We start from the raw sequence: 27,636 nt of genomic DNA on the forward strand, positions 1-27,636 counted from the left end.
GTGATATGCTGCAGAGTTAAAACTTTCAAAATTTATAATGACATTTCACTATATTTTTCAGCTATAATTCTGAATTATTAGCACCATTACACAGAGGTGATAGCAGCATATTGAAATGAAAATATTACTTGAAGAAGAAAGATGCAACAGAATATATTAGGCCCCCATTTTTCCAATGAAGTAATATTTTAATTTTCCGTATAGCTTCGGAGAACTCTGCGGCGTTTTGCTCTCCATATTTAAGGAAGGATATACTTGCCTTGGCTGCAGTACAGCAAAGGTTCACTGGATTGGTTCCTGAGATGAGAAGGTTTTCCTGTAAGATAAGTTGAGTAAATTGTACCTATACTCTCTGGAGTTTAGAAGAATGAGAGGTCATCTCATTGAAGCAAACAAGAATCTGAAGGGGCCTGATAGGGTCGACACTGAGAAGTTGCTTCCCCTAGCTGGGGAATCTAGAACACGAAGGATTGTGTCAGGATTAAGGGTCCATCATTTAGGGTTGAGATAATGAGAAATGGCTTCACTCAGATGGCTGTGAATCTTTGGGATTGTCTACCCCAGAGGGTTGTGTATGCTCCATTGTTGAGTATAAATGAGGCTGAGATAGACAGATTTTTGATCTCTCAGCGAGCCAAACGATATAGGGAGCAGGCGGGAAAGCGGAGTTGAGGCTGAAGATCAGCCATGATTGTACTAAATGACGGAGCAGGCTCGAGGAGTCGTCTGGTTTTCTCCTGCTCCTATTATCTATATTCTTATTTTCCAGGAGTCTGAAGAATGAAGAAGAATCTTACGTACGCTTTTATATTAGCTGTAACCCCATATTTATCCATTCATGCAAAGTGAACATCATTGGCAAAGCCGACATTTTATTTCCCATTTCTAATTGCCATTTCTAGAGTAATGCAAAGAAAGTTCTTCTGCTGCAGTCGTGTGGTGAAGGTGCTGTAAGGTAGGCAGTTCCAGAATTGTTACCTAGCGACGATGAAGGATCTACGATAAATTTCCGATTTCCAAGAATGCATTAAACTTTGAGGTGAACTTGGTGATCTTCCCATGCGCATGCTCCCTTGTCCTTCTAGATGGTAGCAGTCACAGGTTTGGGAGAGACAGCCAAACAAGACGTGGCGAGTTGCTGCAGTGCATTTTGTAGATGGAAAACATTGCAGACATGATGTGCTGGTGGAGGAGGGAGCAAATATTTAACATGTTGGATGTGGTACCAACAAAGCCGGCTGCTTTGTCCTGGATGGTGCCACCTTTCATGAGTGTTGTTGCTGCTGCACTCATACAGGTGAGTGGAGAGTATCCCATCACACTCTTGACTTATGCCTTGTAGATGTTGGTAAGACTTTGGGGAGTCAGGGGTCACTCTCTGCAGATACTGCAGCCTCTGACCTGCTCTTGTAGCCACAGTATTTATGTGGTGAATCCAGGTAAATTTCTGGTCAGGATGTTTTTAGTGGGTGATTCGATGATGGTAATGGTAATGAATTCCAAGAGAAGGTGGTTACATTCTCTTTTGTTGGAGCTGTTCAATTCTTGGTAATTGTTTGGCATGAATTTTGCTTTCTACATAAAATCTCAAGCCTAAATGTTGTACACGTCAAGCTGCACGCTAGCATGGACTGATTGACTCTCGGAGGAGTTGCAAATAGATCTGAACTCTGTGTAATTATCAGTGAACATCCACAATTCTGACCTTAGAATGGAGGGAAGATCATTGATGAAGCAGATGAAGACGACTCGGCTAGTGCACTCTCCTGATGTATTCCTGCAGCAATTTCTTGGGGCTGAGACGACTGACCACCAATATCCACAATGCTAGCACATTCCTTTGTGCAAGTTATTATTCCACCCAGTGGAGAATTTTCCCCCTAATTCCCATTCACTTCAATTTTCATAGGGCTCCATGATGCCACACTCAGTCAAATGCTGTCTTGAACTCAAAAGCAGTTACTGTCATCACACTCTGGAATTTAGCTCTTTTGTCTATGCTTGGACCAATGCTGCAATGAGGCCCGTCAGCGTGTGGTCTTGACAGAATGCAAACTAAGCATCGGCAAGCAGTTTATTGGTGTGTAAGTGCTAATAAATAGCATGGTCGTTGACCCCTTCCATCACTTTTCTGTTGATTGACAGTAGATGGGACAGTAATTGGATGGAATGAATTTGTCCTGCTTTATTTGGACAAAACATATCAGGACAATTTTCCACTTTGTCATGTAGATGCTTGTGTTGTAGCTGTACTGGAACAGCTTGAATAGACGTGTGGCGGTCTCAGCAGCAGATTTCTTAGCACTAACGTCTGGATGTTGTTGGGGACAATAGCCTTTTGTATACAGTATATTCAGCCGTTTCTTGATATCACTTGGAAACAATCGAATTGGTTGACGACTGCCTTCTGTGGTGAAAAGGACTTTAGGATGAAAAACAGACGTACCACCTAGCCTGCACATCAGCTGAAGATGGTTGCAAATGTTTGAGCCATGTATTTTTCAAAATCCGAACATATGAAAATTCTAACTGATGTTGTCTGGATATTCCATCGAACCTTTTCCAAACAATCATGATACAACTAATTATTCTGACCTCTAGCGTTTTCTATCACCCCCAGACTTGTAATCTCCTGGGTTGGCAATTAAACTGATCAAGAATATCTCGGCTAAATCAGGAGAAGCATCTAGGAAATCCTTCTGCAACTCTCCAAGGCGATAAAATACTCACGTGCATGACCTTATGTTCAGGTTTGAAAAATTACATTCCCTAAATTTCAGGACATTTACTACATCACATCTGGATCAAATAGTTATATTTATCTTTCATGGAGAGTCTTAGCAGTAACATGGCTCTTTGTACTGTCTGTGCATCATAGTCTCTACACATGATTGCTTGCACCACTGTCTAGACCTCATAGAGCCATAGCATCATTGAATGGTTACAGAACAAAAGGAAGCCACTCAGCCAACTTCTGCTATCTACCCTCATAACAAAACTCCCTCATCCCTGGAACCATTCTCGTAAATCTTGTCTGCAACATCTCTAAAGCTTTCACATTCTTCCTAAATTGTGGTGTGCAGAATTGGACACAGTATTCCAACTGAGGCGGAACTAGTTTTTTTTATAATGGTTCACAATAATTTCCTTGCTTTTGTACACTGTGCCTCGATTTATAAAGCCCAGGATCCAATATGCCTTTTTGACCAATTTCTCAACCTATCCTGCCACCTTCGACAATTTCTGCATATATACGCCCAGGACTCTCTGTTCCAGTACCCTTTAATTTTAATTGTCTCTCCTTATTCTTCCTACCAAAATGTATCATATGCCACGTGTCCGCTCATTCCACAAGCCTGTATATGTCCTCTTGAACTCGATCACTATCCTCCTCACGGTTCAATATATTTCTAAGTTTTGTGTCATCAGCAAAATTTTCAATTGGGCCCTGTACTCCAAAGTCTAAGTCAATATAGATAAAAAAAACAGTGGTCCTAGTACCAGCCTCTGGGTATACATACCTCCAGTCCGAAAAACATCAATTCACCACTACGTTCCCTTTCTTGTCACTGAACCAACTTTATATCCACACTGCCGCCCTTTTCTACCATCGGCTTTAATTTTGCTGGCAAGGCTATTATGTGGCATATTATCAAACAGCTTGCAAGACCATATGCATCACACCAACCACATTAGCCTCTTCAACCATTTCTGTTACCTCATCAAAACTTAATATAATTAGTTAAACACGATTTGCCCTTAAATAATCCATGCTGGCTTCCCTTGATTAATTGACAATTGCCTAACGGACTGTTAATTTTGTCCCAGATTATCGATTTTAAAAGCACTCCCATAACTGAGGTTAAATTGACTGACCTATAGCTGCTGGGTTTATCCCTACACTCTTTTTTGAACAATGGTGTAACGTTTGCAATTCTCTCCTTTGGCACCAGACACATTTCTAAAGTGGATTGAGGACTGTGACCAGTACCTCCGCAAGTTACACCTTTATTTCCCTCAGCATCTGCTGACGCATCCCATCCGGTCCTGGTGACATATAAACTTCAACGACAGCGAGCCTTTCCATTGCTTCCTTTTTATCACTTCAGTATCCATAATATACCGTATCTGGACTACCTCCCTTTTTACAATGACGTTCACAGCAACTTCTTCCTCGTTAAATACACATGCCAACTACTGATTTATTACCTCAGCCATGTCCTCTGACTCCAAGGCGGATATGTCCTTGATCTATAGTTTGCCCCCTCCTATTTCTCATCTACATGCTGCCACTTGGCGACATCATCCAAAGACACAGTACTATTTTTAGGACAAGACAGCAAGTGAAAGAAATTCGTTTGTAATTAAAGCAAAATACTGCTGTAAATCTGAAATAAAAACAGAAAGTGCTGGAAATACACAATGGGTCTGGCAGCATCTGTGTAGAGAGAAACAGAGTTAGCGGTTCAGGTCTGTGACCTTTCATCAGGACTGGCAAAAGTTAGAAATGTAATAAAAACAAGAAATGCTGGAATCACTCAGCAGGTCTGGCAGCATCTGTGGAAAGAGAAGCAGAGTTAACGTTTCGGGTCAGTGACCCTTCTTCGGAACTGGAAGAGATCAAGAGCGGGTAAGAGGTCAGGGGGAGGGGTCCTGGTACAGGGAGAATGCTGGAGGTGGGTGAATGGGTCTGCTGGTCGGGGGGAGGACTCCTGGTCGAAGAAGTGAGCCCGGAGGCGGAGGCGACGGAAGAAGAGCTCAACGTCATGCCGAGCGCGAAATTCATTGAGGTGGGGGCGTGAGGGGATAAAACTGAGACCTTTGCTGAGTACAGAACGCTCAGCATCAGAGAGGGGGAGGTCAGAGGGTATAGTGAATACACGGCAAGGGGTCAGATCAGAAGGGAAGTGAAGCGGAAGGAGGATCTGGAGGGGCATTAGTCCCCATCAGCTGCTGGAGCTTGCGTTCCTTAACACCTGAAAGGAAGAAAAAAAGTTTTTTGTTAATGCGTCGGATGAGACGAAAGATGAAATGAAACTGCGGAGTAGAACAGCTTTGAGATAAGGTGAGACGGTGCTGCTGGAGAGAGAGCTCCAGTGTGTGCATGTGACGGCGCATAGCACTGAGTGTGGATCTCAGGATGCGGCCAGAGTAGCAGTCCGAGGAACGTTGTATTTCTCGGAAATACCTGTGATCCTGGGTGGTTTCAAAGATGATGGGTGAAACTGCAGTTGGAATCCACGTGGAATAATTCGGAGCCGGAGACAGTCACTGAGGAAGGAGATGTGGCTGTGAAAACGAGTTTTGGTAGATACCTTATCAAACACCAGGAGGGAAATAGAAAGCAATGAAGGTGAACAAGGTAAAAGAGACAAACGAAAATCCCATCGGAGAGAAGAGCAGAACTTCTTCAAGGTAGGCATTCCTGGAAGAGAAGTGGCAGTGAATTAAACACTAAAATAAAAGCAAAATACTGCGGATGCTGGAAATGTAATAGCCTTTGAACAAGTTAAAAAGGGGAAGGGAGAAGAACAAAGGGAAGTTGTGATATAAGGTAAAGGGCAGGAGAGATTAAATGACAAAGATGTCATGGGAAAAAGGCAAAGGGAGTACTAATAGTTGCAATAAAAGACAAACCACAAGTCCAGAGAGAGGTCCAATGGCAGAATAATAAACAACTCTGTCCAAAAGCACAAACCTGAAAAACAAGTTTACAACAGGAACATAGTTAAAAATAAAATAAAATAAAATAAAGGCTGTCATGCTCTGAAATTGTTGAACTCAGTGTTCAGTCCAGAAGGCTGCAGAGTGCCCAATCAGAAGATGAGATTCTGTTCCTCGAGCTTGCGTTGAGCTTCACTGGAACACTGCAGCAGGCCAAGGACAGAAATGTTGACATGGGAGCAGAGTGGTGAATTAAAGTGACAAGCAACAGAAAGCTCGGGTTATGCTTGCGGACTGAGTGGTTGTATTCTGCAAATGATCACCCAATCTGCGCTTGGTCTCCCTAATGTAGAAGCAGCTGCATTGTGAGCAGCGAATACAGTAGACTAAATTGAAAGAAATACAAGTAAATCGTTGCCTCAACTGGAAAAAATGTTTGGGGCCTTAGATAGTGAGGGCCGAGGAGGTAAAAAGGCAGGTATTACCCCCCCTGCGATTGCATAGAAAGGTGCTGTGGGAAGGGAATGAGGTGTCGGGGATGATGGAAGGGTGAAAACATAGCGCGGAGGGAACAATCCCTTCAGAATGCTGACAGAGGAGGGGAGGGGAAAATGTGTTTGGCGGTGGCATCACATTGGAGGTGGCAGAAATGGTGGAGGATGACCCTTTCGATGTGGAGGCTGGTGGGATGGAAATTGAAGACAAGGTGAACCCTGTTGTGGTTCGGGGAGGGAGGGGAAGGGGTGAGGTCAGAAGTGCAGGAAATGGTTTGGACACGGTTGCGGGCCCTGTCAAGCACAGTGGGGGGAATCATCAGTTGAAGAAAAAGGAAGACATATCAGAAGTACAGTTGTCAAAGGTAGCATCATCAGAACAGATGCATCGGAGATGGAGAAACTGGGAGAATGGAATAGTCTTATAGGGGGCATGGTGTGAGGAAGTGTAGTCAATGTAGCTGCGGGAGTCGGTGGGCATATAATGAAAATTATTGGACAGCCTATCCACAGAGATGGAGACAGAAAGTCTAGGAAGGGAAGGCAAGTGTCGGAGATGGACCTTGTGAAGGTGAAAGATGGGTGGAAATTGGAAGTAAAGTTGATGAAGTTGTCTAGTTCAGGGCAGGAGCAGGAAACGACACCAGTTGGGGAGGGGGCCTGAGTAGGACCGGAACAAGGAGTGTTCGATATACCTCACAAAAAGACAGGCATAACTGGGTTCCATGTGGCTTCTTATTTGGAGAAAGTGAGTGGAGTTTAAGAAGTCGTTGTTCAAAGTGAGAAAAAGTTCAGCCAGGCGGAGGAGTGTGTGGCTGGATGGAAACTGGGTGGGTCTCTGTTCAAGGAAGTAGTGGCGAGCTCTCAGACCATCCTAGTGGGGGATGGTGGTATTGAGCGATTGGACGTCCATACCGAAGAGGAGGTATTTAGGGCAGAAACTGGAAATTTTCAAAATGACATAGGTCGTCAAAAGAGTTACGGATGTAGGTGGGAAAAGACTGGATCAGGGGAAGAAAAATAGAGTTAAGATAGGAAGAAATACTTTCCATGGTAAGGAACAGGCTGAAACAATGGGTTGTCTGGAACAGACCTGTTTCTGGATTTTGAGATGGAGGTTAAAGTGGGTTGCCAAGAAATTAGGCTGCGTTTTGACACAAAAGCTGCGTTTCACTTATCAATTTCATATGAGACATCACATGGCTGAATTGCACACAATAGGGCTGAATTATATCAGCCATACAGAGGCAGCTTTGGAGGTGAGACGGGCTGAGGGTGGGGATCAACTTCCCTACGCATTTCCACTTCTGAGCGATCTTGCGAGAAGCAGGGTGCGACCAGTTCAGCTATTCATTTGGCAGGGGAGGTAACTAATCAGCAGCAATTATTTGTCTACGGGGTAAGTTGGTGATGCCACCACAATCTTACTAGTATCAGACAGCCCACCCCCTGCCCCCCCACCCCACCACCCCGCCCCATCCTCGATGAGGCTGAAGCCTGGAAGAAGCTGGAGGAAGCCCTCCACAGTGATAACCTCGAAGCTGTGGCCCCAATTTATGTTAAGCTGTTTTTGAAATCTTCTGAGGGCACTTCCATCTTGTGGTGCCCTCTTAATCCCCCACCTACAATGGCAGTGCCCACCTCGACTCGAATTGACCCTTCGGCCGGTGCAGCCTGCCTGACTTCCTGAATTTGATGGGGCTCCAGAAGACGGCCTCGTAATTTGCCGTCTCCGGTCAGATCCCGCCGGGGAAGACTTCAAGGACCATTGGGCTCAGGACCCTGAAATCGTGCGACTGCTGAGGAAAGACTAAGGCGGTAAGAATCTGCCAGAAGTGCACGTCCACCTTTTTCGTCAAAGCACTCCTTAGCTGTCCATGGTAGCCAAAAAAGTTTGAATAGGAGTGTAGTGCTTTGATTCGGAGAGCCTTTCGTGTAATTAATGAGTGGGGTTGTTTGATTCGCTGTTCTTAAGGAGTCACAGTAGAACAAGGGTTAACGTTTCAGATCAGTTACCTTTCATAATTCTGAGCTCCGAACACAACAACCTGAACTGTCAACAGCAGCTCTAACATTCTTGATCCCACTGCAGCGGTGATAGAGTTAACCATTCACTCCATTGTTGAATGCGTGGTTTCAATGCCTTGCTGGAAAGCCGTATGCAAGTTAGAGCTTGACTCGTCCTTGCTTTCTACCATTGACCGCTAGCTGGCAGCAATGTTCGGTGCCGTAAAATGTTTAGGTGTATATGAATCACTCTTTTAGTGTCGCTACTCCTACGAGATCTTCAGCTGTGCCCTTTCTCTGTGTTACGAACAAGCCTTTCCTCCAGGATGCTGCTTCCTCGGTTTCTCTGCTTACTAGTACTCGTTGACTCTCACAGTGCAGACCACTCTAGCCGATGCAGTAAAGTATACATAGTTCCTGTCTCAGATCCAACGTTTGTTAAGGAAATACATGTTATTCACCTGAAAGGAAAGTTTTAGCATTTAATATCAAGGTCAAACTGGTATTTAGTATGCATTGTGCATAAGGGTCAGATTTACATCGGAAAGAACAGATTGTAAAATAGGTAATAAAACTTGCAGGATACGTCTTCCAGGACTGCAGTTTGTCATGCCCCTGACACGAACATTACTCACGACCTGCTGACCTCTTCCACGACTGGGAACTGGAAGTGAAGGATTCTCTGCTTTCTGCTATTAACTCCTCCCCCTCACTATTATTGCTCGTAAGATTGACCTTCAACAAAGGAGGAAGCGTGCTTGTGATAACTGGTGCGATGCTTTGAGGATACGGATACCGTGATAGAATAATGGTGCTGGTGCATGAAGGCTGGCCGAGATGTGACGTGTAAGGAGGGAAGAGGTGCAAGATTGAGCACTGGGAACATAGGACGGTGTAGTGAAGTTTTCTGCAGTAAAGAGAAGAGCGTGCTGGCAATCGGGGAACGGAACAGTTATCAGTGATGGGTTATGCAGAGCATGATGTAATATAGGAATTATCAGTCTTATGCTGCAGAGCAGATTGTCTGGATGACTTCCTGCACTTTTTGGAAAAGGGATCTCCCTCTTCCTGCCGACCTCCTTCACGAAGACTTCCAATATATGATCTAAATAATCGGAAGCCTCTGAAGCTTCGACTTATCCTGCCATATTCAGAAGTTGCCTCTGGTTACCTGCAACTCGCCCGGAGGAGATGTTGGCTGCCATAAATTGGTTCTCGGTGGTAATTTAAACCACCATTGAGAAATCCGTTTTACACTCTGTCCCGTTTTCGTGCCCCCTAACCTGTACCTAATCCTGAAATGATGGAGAATTATAAGATCCCATGATAGTAATAAAATTGTAGAGATTTTCTTCGTTTTGTCTCACATTCATCACTCAGATAATGCTACCGAAGATAAGTTAACCAGTGCTGATTTCATTTGCTACTTGAAGAGAGATAGAGCTTGCAAGCAAGAATTGGTTGTCGTTACCTGCTTATATTGATGGATGGAGCATTTCTGACGTCCTGCCCCATGATGTTCGTTTTCTTGAGGCTGATGGTTAGGCCAAATTCATTGCAGGCAGACGCAAACCTGTCGATGAGACTCTGCAGGCACTCTTCAGTGTGAGATGTTAAAGCAGCATCGTCAGCAAAGAGGAGTTCTCTGATGAGGACTTTCCGTACTTTGGACTTCGCTCTTAGACGGGCAAGGTTGAACAACCTGCCCCCTGATCTTGTGTGGAGGAAAATTCCTTCCTCAGAGGATTTGAACGCATGTGAAAGCAGCAGGGAGAAGAAAATCCCAAAAAGTGTGGGTGCGAGAACACAGCCCTGTTTCACACCACTCTGGATAGGAAAGGGCTCTGATGAGGAGCCACCATGTTGAATTGTGCCTTTCATATTGTCATGGAATGAGGTGATGATACTTAGTAGCTTTGGTGGACATCCGATCTTTTCTAGTAGTCTGAAGAGACCACGTCTGCTGACGAGGTCAAAGGTTTTGGTGAGATCAATGAAAGCAATGTAGAGGGGCATCTGTTGTTCATGGCATTTCTCCATCGATATTGGCGACCACGCTCTGGAAGTGGTTCAAGAGTTCACCTACCTAGGCTCAACTATCACCAGTAACCTGTCTCTAGATGCAGAAATCAACAAGCGCATGGGTAAGGCTTCCACTGCTATGTCCAGACTGGCCAAGAGAGTGTGGGAAAATGGCGCACTGACACGGAACACAAAAGTCCGAGTGTATCAGGCCTGTGTCCTCAGTACATTGCTCTACGGCAGCGAGGCCTGGACAACGTATGCCAGCCAAGAGCGACGTCTCAATTAATTCCATCTTCGCTGCCTTCGGAGAATACTTGGCATCAGGTGGCAGGACTATATCTCCAACACAGAAGTCCTTGAAGCGGCCAACACCCCCAGCTTATACACACTACTGAGTCAGCGGCGCTTGAGATGGCTTGGCCATGTGAGCCACATGGAAGATGGCAGGATCCCCAAAGACACATTGTACAGCGAGCTCGCCACTGGTATCAGACCCACCGGCCGTCCATGTCTCCGCTATAAAGACGTCTGCAAAAGCGACATGAAATCGTGTGACATTGATCACAAGTCGTGGGAGTCAGTTGCCAGCATTCGCCAGAGCTGGCGGGCAGCCATAAAGACAGGGCTAAATTGTGGCGAGTCGAATAGACTTAGTAGTTGGCAGGAAAAAAGACAGAGGCGCAAGGGGAGAGCCAACTGTGCAACAGCCCCGACAAACAAATTTCTCTGCAGCACCTGTGGAAGAGCCTGTCACTCCAGAATTGGCCTTTCTAGCCACTCCAGGCGCTGCTTCACAAACCACTGACCACCTCCAGGCGCGTATCCATTGTCTCTCGAGATAAGGAGGCCCAAAAGAAAAAAAGAAAAAGAAACTATACAGTTCCTCCAGGGTCCATGACGAGACTGGGTGGTACCTAATGGGATGTGTAAAACTGGATGAGATTAAGTGATTCCTAGCAAGAGATAGAGTCAGAAAAGAATTACACTACCAAATAGGAATTGGAAGAGTTAGAGAAATGTGGTTAAGAGTTGGATTTGATATCATCCTTTTGGAAATAATTCCTTGCCTGAGTTTTTTTAAAAATAGAACTGCATTTGATATTCTGGCAATGACTGAGATATTAGAAACATGCAGGGAAACATAAGCAAATATCTTAGACAAACATCCCCACCTCAATCTTTTGATAACATCAATGGAGAGTCAAGAATGTGTGACATTATATTGGGACACTGGTCTAAGTGTGCAAATGTAATCTGTTACGTGTGAAATGCACTGAAGAACGGATCTCAGCCATGCTCAGCTACTTGATAACAGGACAACATTATATAGTTATTGTGGCCAGTAGAGTGAGACAGCATTTCAAAACACCAAGGCATTGACAAATACTCCCATAGAGAAACTGACATTAAAGTCGGGATAGAATGTTGCCTAGAAGAGGGAATAATATTGTTGGACACTCAACATAAAGAGGGATATGGAATCTGGATTAAGACAATTTAAGCCTAGGTCTAGCATTTAGTAAGAATTATCCACCAGATAGATACTAATAAAAAGGAGAACTGGAGAATCTTTTAAGTCCGTGTATGATGGTACTTGAAACAAAGGTACTTACAGCATGCCAGTAATATAGAATTAACAGTGCTTCAGCACAAGAATAAAGAATGGATAATATTATTGAAGGGGATGATCTGTGGGTAGGGAGTGCCATACGGCCACTTAATGGCCACTTAAGGGTCTTGGTCCACCTTCACAGGGATTTTATCCATAGCTAGTTGGGTGGCGGAGACATGAGAGAAGCCACCTGACAAAAGCAGGCGACACTCTGATGTCCCGTGGGCGCCCTCATGATCGGGCACGCTGTGCCCAATGGAGGGCCGCACCCACTGCCCCAACCACCCCCAACACGTCCCCCGTCCCCCCAGTCGACCACCCTTGCCTCACAGGGGCCCGACTGATTACTTCCAGTGAGGCAATCAGCATTGACCTTTTTTCGGGGCTGCCCAACATCTTCTTGTTCAAGCTGCGTTGTAGTCCCAACAGTGGCCGCTACTCCCTGTAGCCCTGCTGGAACAGTTAGCTGTCGACCCGCTGATTGGCGGGCAGCTCTATTCAGTGGGCCTTCCTATCTCAAGTGGGTTGGAGTCCCACCTCAGAACAATTAAAGCCCGGCAACCCGCAAAATATGGGTTGCATCCCCAGGTGAGGTGGAAACGGGTTTGCGACCGAGTGAAAAGTCAGTGGCCGGCTCGTTACCTCCCAGGGTTAAGTCCCGGCCCATGCTCTAGTCCTAGAATCTCAACACACCAGAAGTAATTTATTTCTATTTTCCCTATCTATTCCCCTAAATATTTTGAAAACTTCAATCAAATCACCCCTCAACTTTTAAATGGCGGGGAATAGAATGCTAGTGTTACACCAAGATGAGAAAGAGGTATAGCGCACCCCTCTCAGCCTATTCCTGGTTTGGACATGACAGAGATAAATTTTTAAAACACCGTATTTTAGCTTTCCTCTCAGTGATCACTGCTCTCTAATTGTAATGGCAAAGAAATCAACCAGACAGGTTTTATCAGATTTAAACAAGGAAGGTGTACGCTTACTAACCTTAAAACTGTAATTCAATTAAAACTACTAAAATTATACAACGCGACCACACCAGCATGCATATGTGATAAGCACACCTGCAAAGAGAGACAAAGGAGGAGAAAGAAGGGGAAGGGCTTGAAGTAATAGCTGGAGTTCAGGTACTGGCTTTCGATTTGATGTAAAGTTTTTGATTGAAATTAAGTTTTGCAGTTCTCATTGGGGCCCAATGCACACTTTCAAACTTGTTTTGCTAATCTTCTGCCTTGAAGCTTGAGTTACTTCAGTGGATCCCTGGAATTTAACGTGAGAGGGAGAGACAGGGAGAGACCTTCCATCTCTTTTGTCTTAACATTTCAGTCTGTTCCGTTCTGTGAGGCACAAATCAAACAACCCCTAGGTTTGCCAGCAGGTTAGTCATGTGACTCGCTGTTAATTTGGAACAGTTTCTCCTGCGTGGTTTGTGGATTCCCCCAAGCTTACTAGACACTCTTAATGTGTGTGTGTGTGTGTGTGTGTGTGTGTGTTGGGGGGAGGAGGGGCGGGGCCAGGGTGGAATGCTGACTTATACATATTCACTGTCTCTTGATCCAAACCAATCAGGCTAATTGCATCAGAAAGGCACTCCCATTGCCTTCTTCAGGCAACTGTCTTTCAGAATGCTAATGTTCAGCCACGTTTTCAGCCACTGTTGTGGCCTTTTAAACAAGTTATTTCATGTCAGGTAACAGTTCAAAAATAACGTCCCATATGGCAAAATTAGTATGTCTGATTTCGGCAGGTATGGTTTCCATCACACTAGTTTGTGAAATATCTTCTAATTTAAATTCTAGTTATCATTCTGGTAGATCTACGCTGTCCCCCACCATCCCTCCCCCACTGCCTCCCCCACCCCGGCACAGCTTGTACATCTTTCCTAAGATGTGATGTTTAATACGCTCACAGAGCTCCAGATCTGGTCTAACTAGGGCTTTGTATAGCTAAGGCATGACTTCTACCCATTGGTCTTCTAGTCCTCTCGATATAAAGGCTAGCACTCCATTAACCTTTTTGATTACTTTTGGAGATTTGTAGAAACATTTAATGATCTATGTAACTGGACCTGAAGTCTATTTGGAGCTCCATTGTTTTCAGCTTTATGCCATTTTTAGGTTCTTAATGGATGACCGCACATTTGACTACACTAAAAGGTATTTTTACAGTTTTACCCATTCCCTCAATTTATTAATAACGCTTGTGATTTTGCTTTGAACTCCATTTATTACAATGCCACCTATCTTTTGCATCAATGGTAAATTTGGATATGCAGATTTGTATCCCTTCATCTAAGTTGTTGATAAATAAAATTTATAGTTGAAGCCTCAGGACTGATGTTTGCAGGATCTTGCTAGTTATGCCCCACTCCCTACTCCCTGTCACCTGTTGCTCAGATAATTTCCTAATCGGGTCAATAATCTGCTTTCAATTCCATGAGCTTCGACTTTATGGCATAGTCGGTATGTGAAACTTTCCCAATGCCTTCTGACAGTCCATATCAATAACATTCTTTAGTCACGTCTTCAGAAAATTTAATCAGGGTTGTTTGACATGACCTAGGCTTTACAAATTCACAGTGGCTCTTTCTGATCGCCTGGAAATCTTCAAGTTCTTCAGGGACTTTACCTTAACTACTAATGTTAGTAATTTCCAGAGAGCAAATCTTAGGCTAACTAGTGGGTAGAAATGGGCCACATGTCTCGGAGCCGCCATTATCTTCCATGCGGCGGCTCATTTAAATATTCGGGGCGGGACGCACTGCCCTCACCACCCCACCCCCCACCCCCCGCGATCATGGAGAGGACAGGCTGACACCATTTTAAAGGGTTTTAGATCTACCCGTAAATTTAAATAGTAAAAGCACAATTAAATAAAATTAAATACAGACATTTCTTCTGCCGTCTCCCTACCCTCAATAACATGTTAATTATTTGCCCCCCCAAAACACTTAGCTTTTCCACCCCTGACATTCCCTACCAAACTGCATAAACTTTCCGAAGAAGGATCACATCGATTTTGTCATTTTGACCCCGTTCCCCCTCCCACACTGATAAACCTACCTCCTTCCCCTTCCCCACCAGTGTGGCGCCTCATTTCCCTGGACAGGGATCTGAAGGGACAGGAGGAGAGTGCTGGCCACCGGGCTGAATATTGGAGCAGGAACTCAGGCAGTGACGTAAGTATCATTAACACATTCATTTTAATTTATTTAAATATGCAAATGGGGGCCGGTTGCAGATCGACAGGGTGGGGGGTGGGGGGGGGGTGGTGGGGTGGGCTCCACGAGGCCTCTCTGCCACTGGTAATATCAGACTGGGCCGTCCCAGTGTCGGGATGCGTGGTGGCCCTCTGCCGGAGGCATCTTTAGGCTCCCCACCCCACGCCATGGACCCCGACGCCTTGGGGAGAAGTAAATCCAGCCCGTAGAAACGTAGAATATTTACGGCACAGAGGAGGCCGTTCGGTCCATCATGTATGTGCCATCCCAAAGAGCTATTCAGCCTCATGCCACATTCCAACTGTTTTAGGTTACAGCACTTCTCGTATATATCCAAGCAGTTTTAAATATGATGGTGGTTTCTGTCTCTACTACCCTTTCAGGCATTGAGTTCCAGATCCACACCATGCTCCAGGTCAAAACAACTCTCCTCAATGCACCATTAATCCTCCTACCAAATACTTTAAATGCATGCCTCCTGGTTATTGGCATCTCCACCAACGAAAATAGATCCTTTCTGTTAACTCTATCTGAGCTCTTCATAATTTTACACAGCTCAATTAAATCCCTCCTCAGCCATTTTTTCCCAAAAGCAAACAATGACAGCCAGAAGGAAACATCAAATATGCAAGGAAATGAACAAGCAATATGCAAATAGACTGTAAGAACTTATAAAAGAGTGTAAAAAAGGAAGAAATTAGAAAAAGTAAACGTGGGTCACTTAAGAGACAGAGACAGGAGAAATAATGGGGAATAATAAAATGACAGAGAATTTAAACAAATGTTTTGCATACGTCTTTGCAGTCGAAGACACAAAAGACATATTAGAAATAGTGGGGAACCAAAGGTATAATGTGATTGAGGAACTTAACTAATTAATATTAGTAAATAAAAAAGTGTTGGAGTAATTAATGTGACTAAACCACAACAAGAGAAAAGGAAAGCTTATACATATATATATATATATAGCTTCACATGAGCCGTACCAAACAAAAATTGCCAGAGAGCCACATAAGATATTAGAGCAGAAAACCAAAAGATGTAAGGTTTAGGAACGTCTTAAAGACGGAAAGAGAGATACAGAGCCAGTGAGGTCTAGGGAGGAAATTCCAGAGCTGAGGGCCTCAGCAGCTGAAGACAGTTTTGGCATGAGAAGAACAAGTAAATTTGGTGATACACCAGCGTGACAATTGGAGGAGCATAGATCTCAGGGCTGGTAAAGTTGAAGGAGCGGGGGAATGCATAGATTTGATGGCCAATATCTGAGAATTTTTAAAGAAATGACAGGAGAGAGAGTATAGCCATTGCACAATATTCAGTACCATTCGCAGCTCCTCAGATACTAAAGTGGTCTGTGTCCAGATGCAGCAAGACCTGTAAAACATCAAGGTTTGGGATGATAAGTGGCAAGTAACAATCGCGCCACACATGTGCCAGGCAATGACTATCTCAAGTAAAAGAGAATCTAACCATCTCCCTTTGACATTCAACCGCATTATGATCGCTGAATCCCCCACTATCAACATACTGGGGGTTACCATTGACCAGAAACTGAACTGGAGTAACCATATAAATATCATGGCTACTAAAGTAGATCAGAGGCTAGGAATCCTGCAGTGAGTAACTCACCTCATGAATCCCCAAAACCTGTCCACCATCTACAAGGCACAAGTGAGGGGTATGATGCAATACTCTCCACTTGCCTGGATACGTTCAACTCCAACAACTCGACACCATCCAGGACAAAGCAGCCCGCTTGATTGGCACCCCATCCACAAACATTCACTTCCTCCACCACCGATGCACAGTGGCAGCAGTGTGTACTATCTACAAGATGCACTGCAGCAACGCACCAGGGCTCCTTAGACAGCACCTTCCAAATCTGCAAACTCTACTACTTAGAAAGACAAGGGCGAAGATGCAGGGGAACACCACCACCTGCAACTTTACCGTCAAGCCACACACAATCCTGACTTGGAGCTATATTGCCATTCCTTCACTGTGGCTGGGATAAATTCCTGGAACTCTCTTCCTAACAGCACTGTTGGTGTACCTACACCCCAAGGACTGCAGTGGTTCAAGAAGGCAGCTTGGCACCACCTTCTCAAGGGCAAATAGGGATGGGCAATAAAAGCTGCCCTAACCAGCGATGCGCACATCACATGAAAAATATAAAATTGTTTCTGCTCTTTCAGTAATCCCTCGGACCCAGAGTGTTTCCCATGAATTGCAAGATATTGTTACACGCTCTTCCATATTTTCCAGTATTTTAGAGCTGGACATTGGTTCATTTTGGGGAAAACTGAAAAGAATCCATGGATGGGTTTTTCCCAGGGTCACTGAGAGGTCTGGCTTTGAAAACTAACAGCTATTGGAAGGCACCTGGTTTCAAGTAATTACCCAGCAGGGAATGTTTATGACTTGGGGAAGATGTTTACAGAGAAGTGACAGGTCAAGATTTGTAGGGGTCAGGAGGCTTGACTCATGTGACATTGTTTTTGTTTTCGCTTTGGACAGTGAGTTATGATATGGACAATGGTTTGAAAAGACAGTTGGAGAAAACTTGCCAAGAAGAACTAACCACCACATGTCAGCCTGTTGCAGTTGTTTGGAAAAAGCCTGCCAATTTTGCCATTTCTCAAGAGCTGTAAGCAAGTGTAAGAAGCAGACTGGAACTGTGGCTGCATTTCTCCTGTAAAGCCTGTGTCAGAAACCTCTGAACCTCCGTTGCTGCATATCCTGGAAGCCTACCCAAACTGATCTTCAATGTCACCTGAAATACTGTCCTAGGAAGATCCCAGTGACTGCCGTTTATACACATTTGGGATGGAAAACCAAAACAAAGGACATCTTTCCATGTCTGCTCTTTCTTTTTCTAGAATTAGCAAGTATTTACACCGATAATTCTTTTTGTCTGTTTTGTTTTTATAATAAAGCTTTAAAACTCAAATCTCTTTATTTTCTGGTTAACTGGTGTATGTGTGTATTTATCTGTGAGTGTGAGGGGCTAAGGTAAAAAGGGAAATTTAATATTTCAACATGTGTGTTTATGCTTTACTTAATTACTGATTCTAGGTAGTGCTCAACCCAGCGGTCCATCTGTTTGCGTTGGTCAGTGATTATGTCCCCTGATTTAGACTTGAGGGGGGTGATCTTCTTGATGGTTGGCCCAAGAGCTCTCTTCATGCCATCATACATTCCTCTGATGTTTCCGGTGTCTGAGGCCAGCTGAATATGACTGCATAGGTGTTGCCAGTAGTCGTTTGCGCAACGCCTAGCTGTTCTTTGTGCAGTACTTCTGGCTGCTTTAAGTGCTGCGGATGTTAAATCGCTGGGGGCTTTCTTGTAGTTCAAAAGTGCAATGCGCTTAGCGGCTATGACAGGTTCCAGCTCTTCATTATGAGATTGAAACCAGTCTGCATTTCTCTTCGCACTTTTGCCGTAGGTGGTCAAAGCTGACTCATAGATGGCGTCTCTGATGTGGGCCCACTTGGTCTCAGCAGCCCCTGTGGGAGTGTTTTGAAGGGCTGTTACAAGTGAATTTAGAAATTTTTGTAACAGCTGTGGGTGAGAAATTCTGCTCGTGTTGATGCGCGGGTGGCCCTTCTGCTTGGAATGATGCAACTTCTTTGGTCTGAGTCTAACCTTGCTGCACACCAGGGAGTGGTCGGAGCCAGCGGAAAAGCCCCTGGGAAGGACAGCATTACCCCTGAAATAATCAAGAGTGCCAAGCCTGCTATACTCTCAGCACTACATGAACTGCTATGCCTGTGCTGGGACGAGGGAGCAGTACCCCAGGACATGCGCGATGCCAACATCATCACCCTCTATAAAAACAAAGGTGACCGCGGTGACTGCAACAACTACCGTGGAATCTCCCTGCTCAGCATAGTGGGGAAAGTCTTTGCTCGAGTCGCTCTGAACAGGCTCCAGAAGTTGGCCGAGCGCGTCTACCCTGAGGCACAGTGTGGCTTTCGTGCAGAGAGATCGACTATTGACATGCTGTTCTCCCTTCGTCAGATACAGGAGAAATGCCGTGAACAACAGATGCCCCTCTACATTGCTTTCATTGATCTCACCAAAGCCTTTGACCTCGTCAGCAGACGTGGTCTCTTCAGACTACTAGAAAAGATCGGATGTCCACCAAAGCTACTAAGTATCATCACCTCATTCCATGACAATATGAAAGGCACAATTCAACATGGTGGCTCCTCATCAGAGCCCTTTCCTATCCTGAGTGGTGTGAAACAGGGCTGTGTTCTCTCACCCACACTTTTTGGGATTTTCTTCTCCCTGCTGCTTTCACATGCGTTCAAATCCTCTGAAGAAGGAATTTTCCTCCACACAAGATCAGGGGGCAGGTTGTTCAACCTTGCCCGTCTAAGAGCGAAGTCCAAAGTACGGAAAGTCCTCATCAGAGAACTCCTCTTTGCTGACGATGCTGCTTTAACATCTCACACTGAAGAATGCCTGCAGAGTCTCATCGACAGGTTTGCGTCTGCCTGCAATGAATTTGGCCTAACCATCAGCCTCAAGAAAACGAACATCATGGGGCAGGATGTCAGAAATGCTCCATCCATCAATATTGGCGACCACGCTCTGGAAGTGGTTCAAGAGTTCACCTACCTAGGCTCAACTATCACCAGTAACCTGTCTCTAGATGCAGAAATCAACAAGCGCATGGGTAAGGCTTCCACTGCTATGTCCAGACTGGCCAAGAGAGTGTGGGAAAATGGCGCACTGACACGGAACACAAAAGTCCGAGTGTATCAGGCCTGTGTCCTCAGTACCTTGCTCTACGGCAGCGAGGCCTGGACAACGTATGCCAGCCAAGAGCGACGTCTCAATTAATTCCATCTTCGCTGCCTTCGGAGAATACTTGGCATCAGGTGGCAGGACTATATCTCCAACACAGAAGTCCTTGAAGTGGCCAACACCCCCAGCTTATACACACTACTGAGTCAGCGGCGCTTGAGATGGCTTGGCCATGTGAGCCGCATGGAAGATGGCAGGATCCCCAAAGACACATTGTACAGCGAGCTCGCCACTGGTATCAGACCCACCGGCCGTCCATGTCTCCGTTATAAAGACGTCTGCAAACGCGACATGAAATCGTGTGACATTGATCACAAGTCGTGGGAGTCAGTTGCCAGCATTCGCCAGTGCTGGCGGGCAGCCATAAAGACAGGGCTAAATTGTGGCGAGTCGAAGAGACTTAGTAGTTGGCAGGAAAAAAGACAGAGGCGCAAGGGGAGAGCCAACTGTGCCCCAACAAACAAATTTCTCTGCAGCACCTGTGGAAGAGCCTGTCACTCCAGAATTGGCCTTTATAGCCACTCCAGGCGCTGCTTCACAAACCACTGACCACCTCCAGGCGCGTATCCATTGTCTCTCGAGATAAGGAGGCCCAAAAGAAAAAAAAAGAAAGAATTACTGATTAAGAATAAATTGATAATTTTGTTGTTTATTAAAGAAACCTAGTTGGTGTGTTTTATTCTGGGAAAAAATAGAGTCTATGTTGACTAGATTGCTAACTGGTAAAATTTAAATATTAGTTTTGACCTGTGGGGAAGTGGAACTGGAATAAGCATTGCACGCCTTCCACCACAGTTGTAACAGTACGAAATATAACTCCGCTGTTCAAGAAAGGAGGGAGAGAAAAAAAAGAGCTGTAGGCCTGTTAGTGTGACATCTGTTGTAGGGAAATGCATAATCTATAATTAGGGACTTGGTAATGGGGCACTTAGAGAATCCTAATATCTGTCATCTGTGGCTTACTGGGTAGCATGACCTTGAGTCAGAAAGTCGTATGTTTTGGGCTCACTGCAGGACTCGAGTACCACAATCTATGCTGACGCTCCATTGCAGTGCTGAGGGAGTGTTGCACAATCAGAGGTGCTGTCTTTCAGATGAGACATTAAACTGAAATCCTGTCTGCCCTCTCAGGTGGATGTAAAAAATCCCATGGCAGTATTTCAAAGAAGATCGGGAGAAGTTCCTGGTGTGCTTGCAAATATTTAAGCCTTAATTAACATCACAAAAGCAAATGATCTGGTCATTATCACATTTCTATTCGTGAGAGTTCACTGTTCGCAAATTAGCTCCCCTGTTTCCTACATTGCAACAGTAACTAACATCAAAAAACAACTTCATTATCTGTAATAAAAGCAAAATACTGCGGATGCTGGAAATCTGAAACAAAAACAAGAAATGCTGGAATCACTCAGCAGGTCTGGCAGCATCTGTGGAAAGAGAAGCAGAGTTAACGTTTCGGGTCAGCGACCCTTCTTCGGAACTGACAAATATTAGAAAAGTCACAGATTATAAACAAGTGAGGTGGGGGTTGGGCAAGAGATAACAAAGGAGAAGGTGCAGATTGGACCAGGCCACATAGCTGACCAAAAGGTCACGGAGCAAAGGCAAACAATATGTTAAGGGTGTGTTGAAAGACAAAGCATTAGTACAGATTAGGTGTGAATATACTGAATATTGAACAGCAGCAAGTGCAAACCTGAAGAAAAACAACCTGAAAAAAACAGTGGGTAGCAAACTGAACAAACTAAGATGAAATGAAATAAATGCAAAAAAAATTGTAAAAAATGTAAAAAGGAATGTAAAAAAAAGGAAGAAAAAATAACTAAAAATGACTAAAAATGAAAGTAAAGTGGGGGGCTGTCATGCTCTGAAATTATTGAACTCAATGTTCTGTCCGGCAGGCTGTAGTGTGCCTAATCGGTAGATGAGATGCTGTTCCTCGAGCTTGCGTTGATGTTCACTGGAACACTGCAGCAATCTCAGGACAGAGATGTGAGCATGAGAGCAGGGGGGAGTGTTGAAATGGCAAGCAACCGGAAGCTGACCCGAAACGTTAACTCTGCTTCTCTTTCCACAGATGCTGCCAGACCTGCTGAGTGATTCCAGCATTTCTTGTTTTTGTTTCATTAGCTGTAAAGCGTTTTTGAACGTCCGGTGATCGTGAAAAGCGCTATAGAAATGCAAGTCTTTGTTTAATATTAGGTAGAGTCAAAACAATTATATAAAAGCTAATTTGTGTTTGGCAAATCTGATCAAGATTTTTGAGGGTGTAAGTAGCAGGTTAGATCAGCGGGAACCAATGGATGGAATACAGTGGGACCCACTATAAAGCGGTCCGCGGGATCCACATCACAGGGCCTTGTTATAGCTCAGACTGTGTTCTAATGAGTTCCTTTCAAAAGCTCCAAGCCAGCATCCAGAATACTAAAACAAATAAAATGAAGACAATCAATTCAAATAAGTTAAATTGTATTTCTTCTGGTAGCAGAAATGTGAATATACCTATATAATCGATCATTATGGGAATGGATGGGCACGTGTTGATGAGTTCAGTTGTTTCAACTCTTCAGATTTATTCCTTGCCTCTGCCGGAGCCTGACTTAAGAAGTTTGAAAGTTGTGTCACACTTGCAGAAGTTCATTTTTCGTTGACTTTCAACCATCTCAGCAATTCTTCTAGGTAGTGGATGATTGTATGGGATGATGGCAGTGGCTTGATCTCGGTGTCATCGACTTCTTCATCTTCTTCAGCTAGCTGGACGTCTCGATTATTTGGATCTGTTGTACTGGTCAAAAATTGATGATCCTCCATGTCGTCTAATTGGTAGCGTCTTGGATGACGATATTCAGCCAAGCATTGATATTGCCAGTCTCCAAGTCAGCTCCAAGTACGGACCTGATGTTTCGATTGTGGGTCTTGAATCTATTGTCGCATAACTCTCAAAATTCTGTCAAGTATTACTTCTTCAGCGATGCTTTCAAAATCCTGTATGTCGTTACTATTGGTTTCCGTCTTGAATGCAGCACCCAGGGTGTGCTTCCAGGAGTTTTTGATCGAGTTCATTGGCACTTCTTGCCGGGCGCACCGACATCTGTAGATTCCCTCTTACATGTTGAGTTTCTGTAGGAAAATTGTCACATTTTCCTTGCTGTTCACCATTCTCTTGATCAGTTCTCTTCTGTTGAATTTTTAACATCGTGTTTTTTCAGTACATCGACGCATTTGATAGTCCCATCTCGTGTTACCAGGCTGTCTAGCGATGGATGTGCAGGGCAGTTGTCAAGCAACAAGATGGCCTTCTTCGATAATTTGTTCTATCTCAGATTTCTTTTTTCTGATGTTTGCGACGAATTCATGATGCAACTAGTCTTCAAAAATTGATGAAGCCATTCAGACGTTGGCACTACTTGAGTTGGCATGGTAGTGAGTTCAGCTTTAGATGATGGAAGTAATGTGGTTTGGTGAATTTTCCGATGCTGAACAGAGTCAGCTTGTGTCGACCAGTTTTGTTGCAACACAAGAGGGCTGTCAACTTTGTCTTTTTCTGCTTAAATCCAAATGTTTTGTTGGTGTCGTTTATTGTTGCCTGTATGTATTCCATTAACATTTTGTAGCATAGGGCCATTTTGTTGCAGTTATAGATTCGTTCTTCGATGGATCCTCCCACTTGTAAAGTCTTTTGTAATTTAGCAGGAAATAACGTTGCACCTGGCTCATCTGCAGACCATTGTTCTCCTCTTACAGTAACTTGCAAACTGTTGTGCGAGTTCTTGAATCTTGCGAGCCAGCCTTTGCTGGATTCAAACTCAACCGGGTGGGTGGTATTTCCATTTATTTGGTGGCAGAAATTCCTTGCTTGGGCTTTATTAACAGGGCTAGATGGATATGCACTCGGCTGTCATTTGGGTGAACTTCATATATATGGCCTTGTTAAGAGGTTTGCTGTCCGCATTTTAGGCTTCCCTCCTTACTTGGCCACCTTCCATGTCCATCGACACTTTTCTCAATTTCTCTTCATCTGCAAGCCACCCGGAACCGTTGATTCAGTAAACCACATTCATTGCACAACAGATGCTGGCATAGCACCATCCTTGATCTTGGCCATAATTTTTAGCTTCTCGGTGAAGCTGTAAGATTTTGTCTTTCATGTTTCAGTACACATGATTTTGCATTGATCGTTATATGGGTTTCAGTGCAAGTTTGATCAGTATTTATAAAAATAAAATTGGCACCTTAAATCGGCACGAGGCTGCCATCTCATTTGTTGTTTCTAAATCATTTGTAGAGCATTTATACTTAACAACATTCTAAAATACATTCTGAAATGGTAAGTTTACATGAAATATTTGGAGTCCATGATGGACCTTCATTATACCGAGTGCCGCGTTATAGAAAACAGTGTTTTCGTAGGGTCCCTGTGTACATTTGGATTTTCAGAAGGCAGCTGATGGACAGAAGAGTAATAATTATAGGGCTCAGGGATTATGGGTAATGTATTAATATGGATTGAGGATTGTTTAAAGGACAGAAAAAATAAGGTAAGAACATGTTTATTTTCAGGTTGACAGGATGTAACTAGTGGAGTGACACAAGGATAAGTGAATGGGCCTCGGCTACATAAAATCTATATCAATGACTTAAATCAGGCGATCGAGTGTAATATATCCAAATTTACTGATGATGCAATACTATCTAGCGAAGTAGAGCTGTGAGGAGGACACAAAGAGGCTGCAGAGCGCTACATATCGGTTAGGTGAATGGGCAAGGAGGTGGAAGATGGTGCATAATGCAGGGAAATGTTAAATTGTCCATTTTAGTTGCAAGAATAGAAATAAGCAGACTATTTTCTAAATGATGAGAGATCAGTACATTTGGTTCTAAGGGGGATTTGGGTGTTGTCGCGATCCTGTTTTTTTTCAGGAAATATGCAGTGCGCCTTTATGGTTGTAGGAGATCAGTACTTTTTAAAGGCAGCTAGCTCCAGAGACTGAGTGAAAGTGCATTCTAGTTGCTTAGCAACAACCATACAAACCGAGAAGATACAAACCGAGATACAATGTTGCCGATTGCCTTTTGAAAAACTGGCTAACTGCTTTGTTCAGACAGACACGCTGTGCCGCATGTACTGAAGGAAATAGGAGATCTCTCTCAGTCTATTCAAACCCTATTTATTATACTCTCCCTAAGTTTAAAAGAAGCTTCAAGCCAGACAAATTCCTTAAAATTTAATAACCAATTATTTAACTGCTGAATTCCTGCTGGAAGAAAGAAGACTTTAATTCTTCAACTACTGAACTGTAATTGCTGTTTTCATTGCTGGAAAGAAGAAGAGTTTGATGCTTCAAATTTTTTTTTATTCATTCATGGAATGTGGGCGTCACTGGCCGGGCCAGCATTTATTGCCCATCCCTAATTACCCTAACCGAGTGGCTTGCTAGGCCATGCAAGAGTCAACCACATTGTAGTGGGTTTGGAATCACATGTAGGCCAGACCAGGTAAGAACAGCAGATTTCCTTCCCTAAAGGACATCAGTGAACCAGATGGGTTTTTACAACAATCAACAATGGTTTCATAGCCATCATTAGACTAGATTTTTAATTCCAGATTTATTAATTGAATTCAAATTCCACCTTCTGCTGTGGTGGGATTTGAACCCATGTCCCCAGAGTTATACGCTGGGTCACTAGTCTACTGACAATACCACTATGCCACCGCCTCACTTGAACTAAACTACCGAATTCCTATCTTCGGATCCCATCGGACAACTGCAAAGACTTCAAGCAACCTTGCACTGTGTCTACATTGAAGACTTCATTTCATAAGGAATGTAAATCAACAAAGCCTTTATTGTTATTTCTATCTTTGGGCAGCTAATTAAACACCAAAATATGCTAGTTTGAGTATATGTATGCAAATGCGGGAGTTAGATTATTTAAACAAGTTATAAGATCTGGAGATATTGGTTTATTTTAGTGGTGTTTAAGATTTTAGCATTTCTTAAAATAAAAAGTTAATTTGTTAATATCTAAAAATGCCTGGTTTGGTTTGTCTCATTTGGAGGTTACCACATTTTTTGATTTCGGCTGCTGCTGTCTTTGATTTGGGAAAGATTAAAGATATGTATGATGTAACCACTGAATTGACAGTGTGTTGCTCCCACCACCATCAGAATCATATATTTTGATTGGGCACTTTGTCTTGACTGGTCATACCATAGCATATTAATGGGCAGCTCGTTCACGATAAAATCATATTTTAATTAAGTGGCTCGTATCTGTGATCAGAATCAGACTAATTTGGAGAGCTTGCTTCTGGAATCATATTAATTGCTCGTCTCTGGGATAACATATTTAAATTGGGGTCTTGTGTCTGGTGTCATATTAATTTCTCTTGCATCTGGGATCTTATCAATTAGATACTCGATTTTTGGGATCTAAATCTAACACCAATTATGAAAATTAAAAGGAACCAGTTCTCTTGTATAATAAGTAACAGTCTATACCATAGCAATGACATTAGTGGTTGCAGCAGAGTTTTTTTTTTGGAAAACAGATTGTTTCCTGAGTGACTTGATAACTTTAACTAGGAACAATTTAAAAGAATTGACAGGGAAATTGGGGCTAGTATTGAAATCAGGTGCCAAAGTCATAAATAATTGACATATTGGCCCAACATCTGGAGTTGGAAGAAGAAGAAGAAGAAGAAGAAGAAGAAGAAGAAGAAGAAGAAGAAGAAGAAGAAGAAAGCTAATACGAGAGAGAAGAAGCTCAGAAGTCAGGGGGTAATGCAATGGAATTGGCTCTGATTCAGTTAGAAATGAAAATAAAACCTGGGCCTTCAACAGGAAACCGAAAAACCAATAGCAATAAGAAAACTTGAATTGGAAAAAGAGGAATGGGAGAAAGAGAGAGCATTTCAGAGAGAAAGTGAAAGAGAAGAAAGGGAATTTAGGTTAAAATAGATGGAACTAAGATAAAGGGGTAGTCTTAAATCCAGAGAAAATTCGGGTCAGGAAGAATCTGAATTTAGCTCATGACTCAGCGAAAAGCTGCTTAAATTTATACAGGCTGTTCCTAAGTTCGAGGAAAAAGATGTAGAGGCCTTTTTCATATCTTTTGAAAAAATAGCCAAGCAGATGAAACGGCTCAAAGAAAGCTGGATACTGCTTATGCAAAGCAGGTTTGCAGGCGGAGCTCATTAGGTTTATGCCATGCTTCCTGAAGAGGCTCCTGCAGATTATGATATGGCAAAAAAGGCTATTCTCACTGCATATGAGTCAGTCCCTGAAGCTTACCATCAGAAGTTTCTGAATTTATAGAGATTAGCTCAGCAGACATATGTAGAATTTGAGAATGTGAAGCAAATTACTTTTGAACTTTGGATACGGGCATTACAGATATAAACACATATGCGAACCTTCGAGAATTGATTCTCTTAGAAGCGTTTAAAAACTCCATTCCTTCGGTAGTGAGAACTCATGTAGATAACCTGAAAGTTTTGAAAGCTCAGCAAGCAGCAGAAATTGCTGCTGATTTTGAGCATGGGAATAAGCCAACATCTTTTGTCCATTAGTCCCATAAACACGAGAAAAACAGAAAGTAGGTGAGTGAAAGGAAGGCAAGTAGTCAGGGACAAGAAAGAACAACTGGGAATGCCCTCGGATCACCTCCTCCGATCAAAAAGGAAGGTGTTGAGGCTAAAAGTGAGGTTTTCAAGCCTGAGTGTTATCATTGCCACAAAATGGGTCATCTGTGTTCAGAGTGCTGGAAATTGCTAGGTAAACCCATAAGAC

General features: G+C 43.6%; 1 protein-coding gene across 1 annotated transcript in view; it reads left to right on the plus strand.

The window, feature by feature from the left end:
- LOC137375735 (protocadherin beta-15-like) overlaps window positions 1-27,416 on the plus strand; it is a 43,063-nt gene extending 15,647 nt beyond the window's left edge. The window contains 3 exon segments of the mRNA XM_068043122.1: window positions 22,594-22,730; window positions 26,526-26,617; window positions 27,241-27,416. Coding sequence (XP_067899223.1) covers window positions 22,594-22,730; window positions 26,526-26,617; window positions 27,241-27,416 — 405 coding nt within the window.
- Window positions 27,417-27,636: the final 220 nt, after the last annotated feature.

This window comes from Heterodontus francisci, chromosome 12, assembly GCF_036365525.1.
Source record: "Heterodontus francisci isolate sHetFra1 chromosome 12, sHetFra1.hap1, whole genome shotgun sequence".
In the NCBI taxonomy this organism is placed as follows: Eukaryota; Metazoa; Chordata; class Chondrichthyes; order Heterodontiformes; family Heterodontidae; genus Heterodontus; species Heterodontus francisci.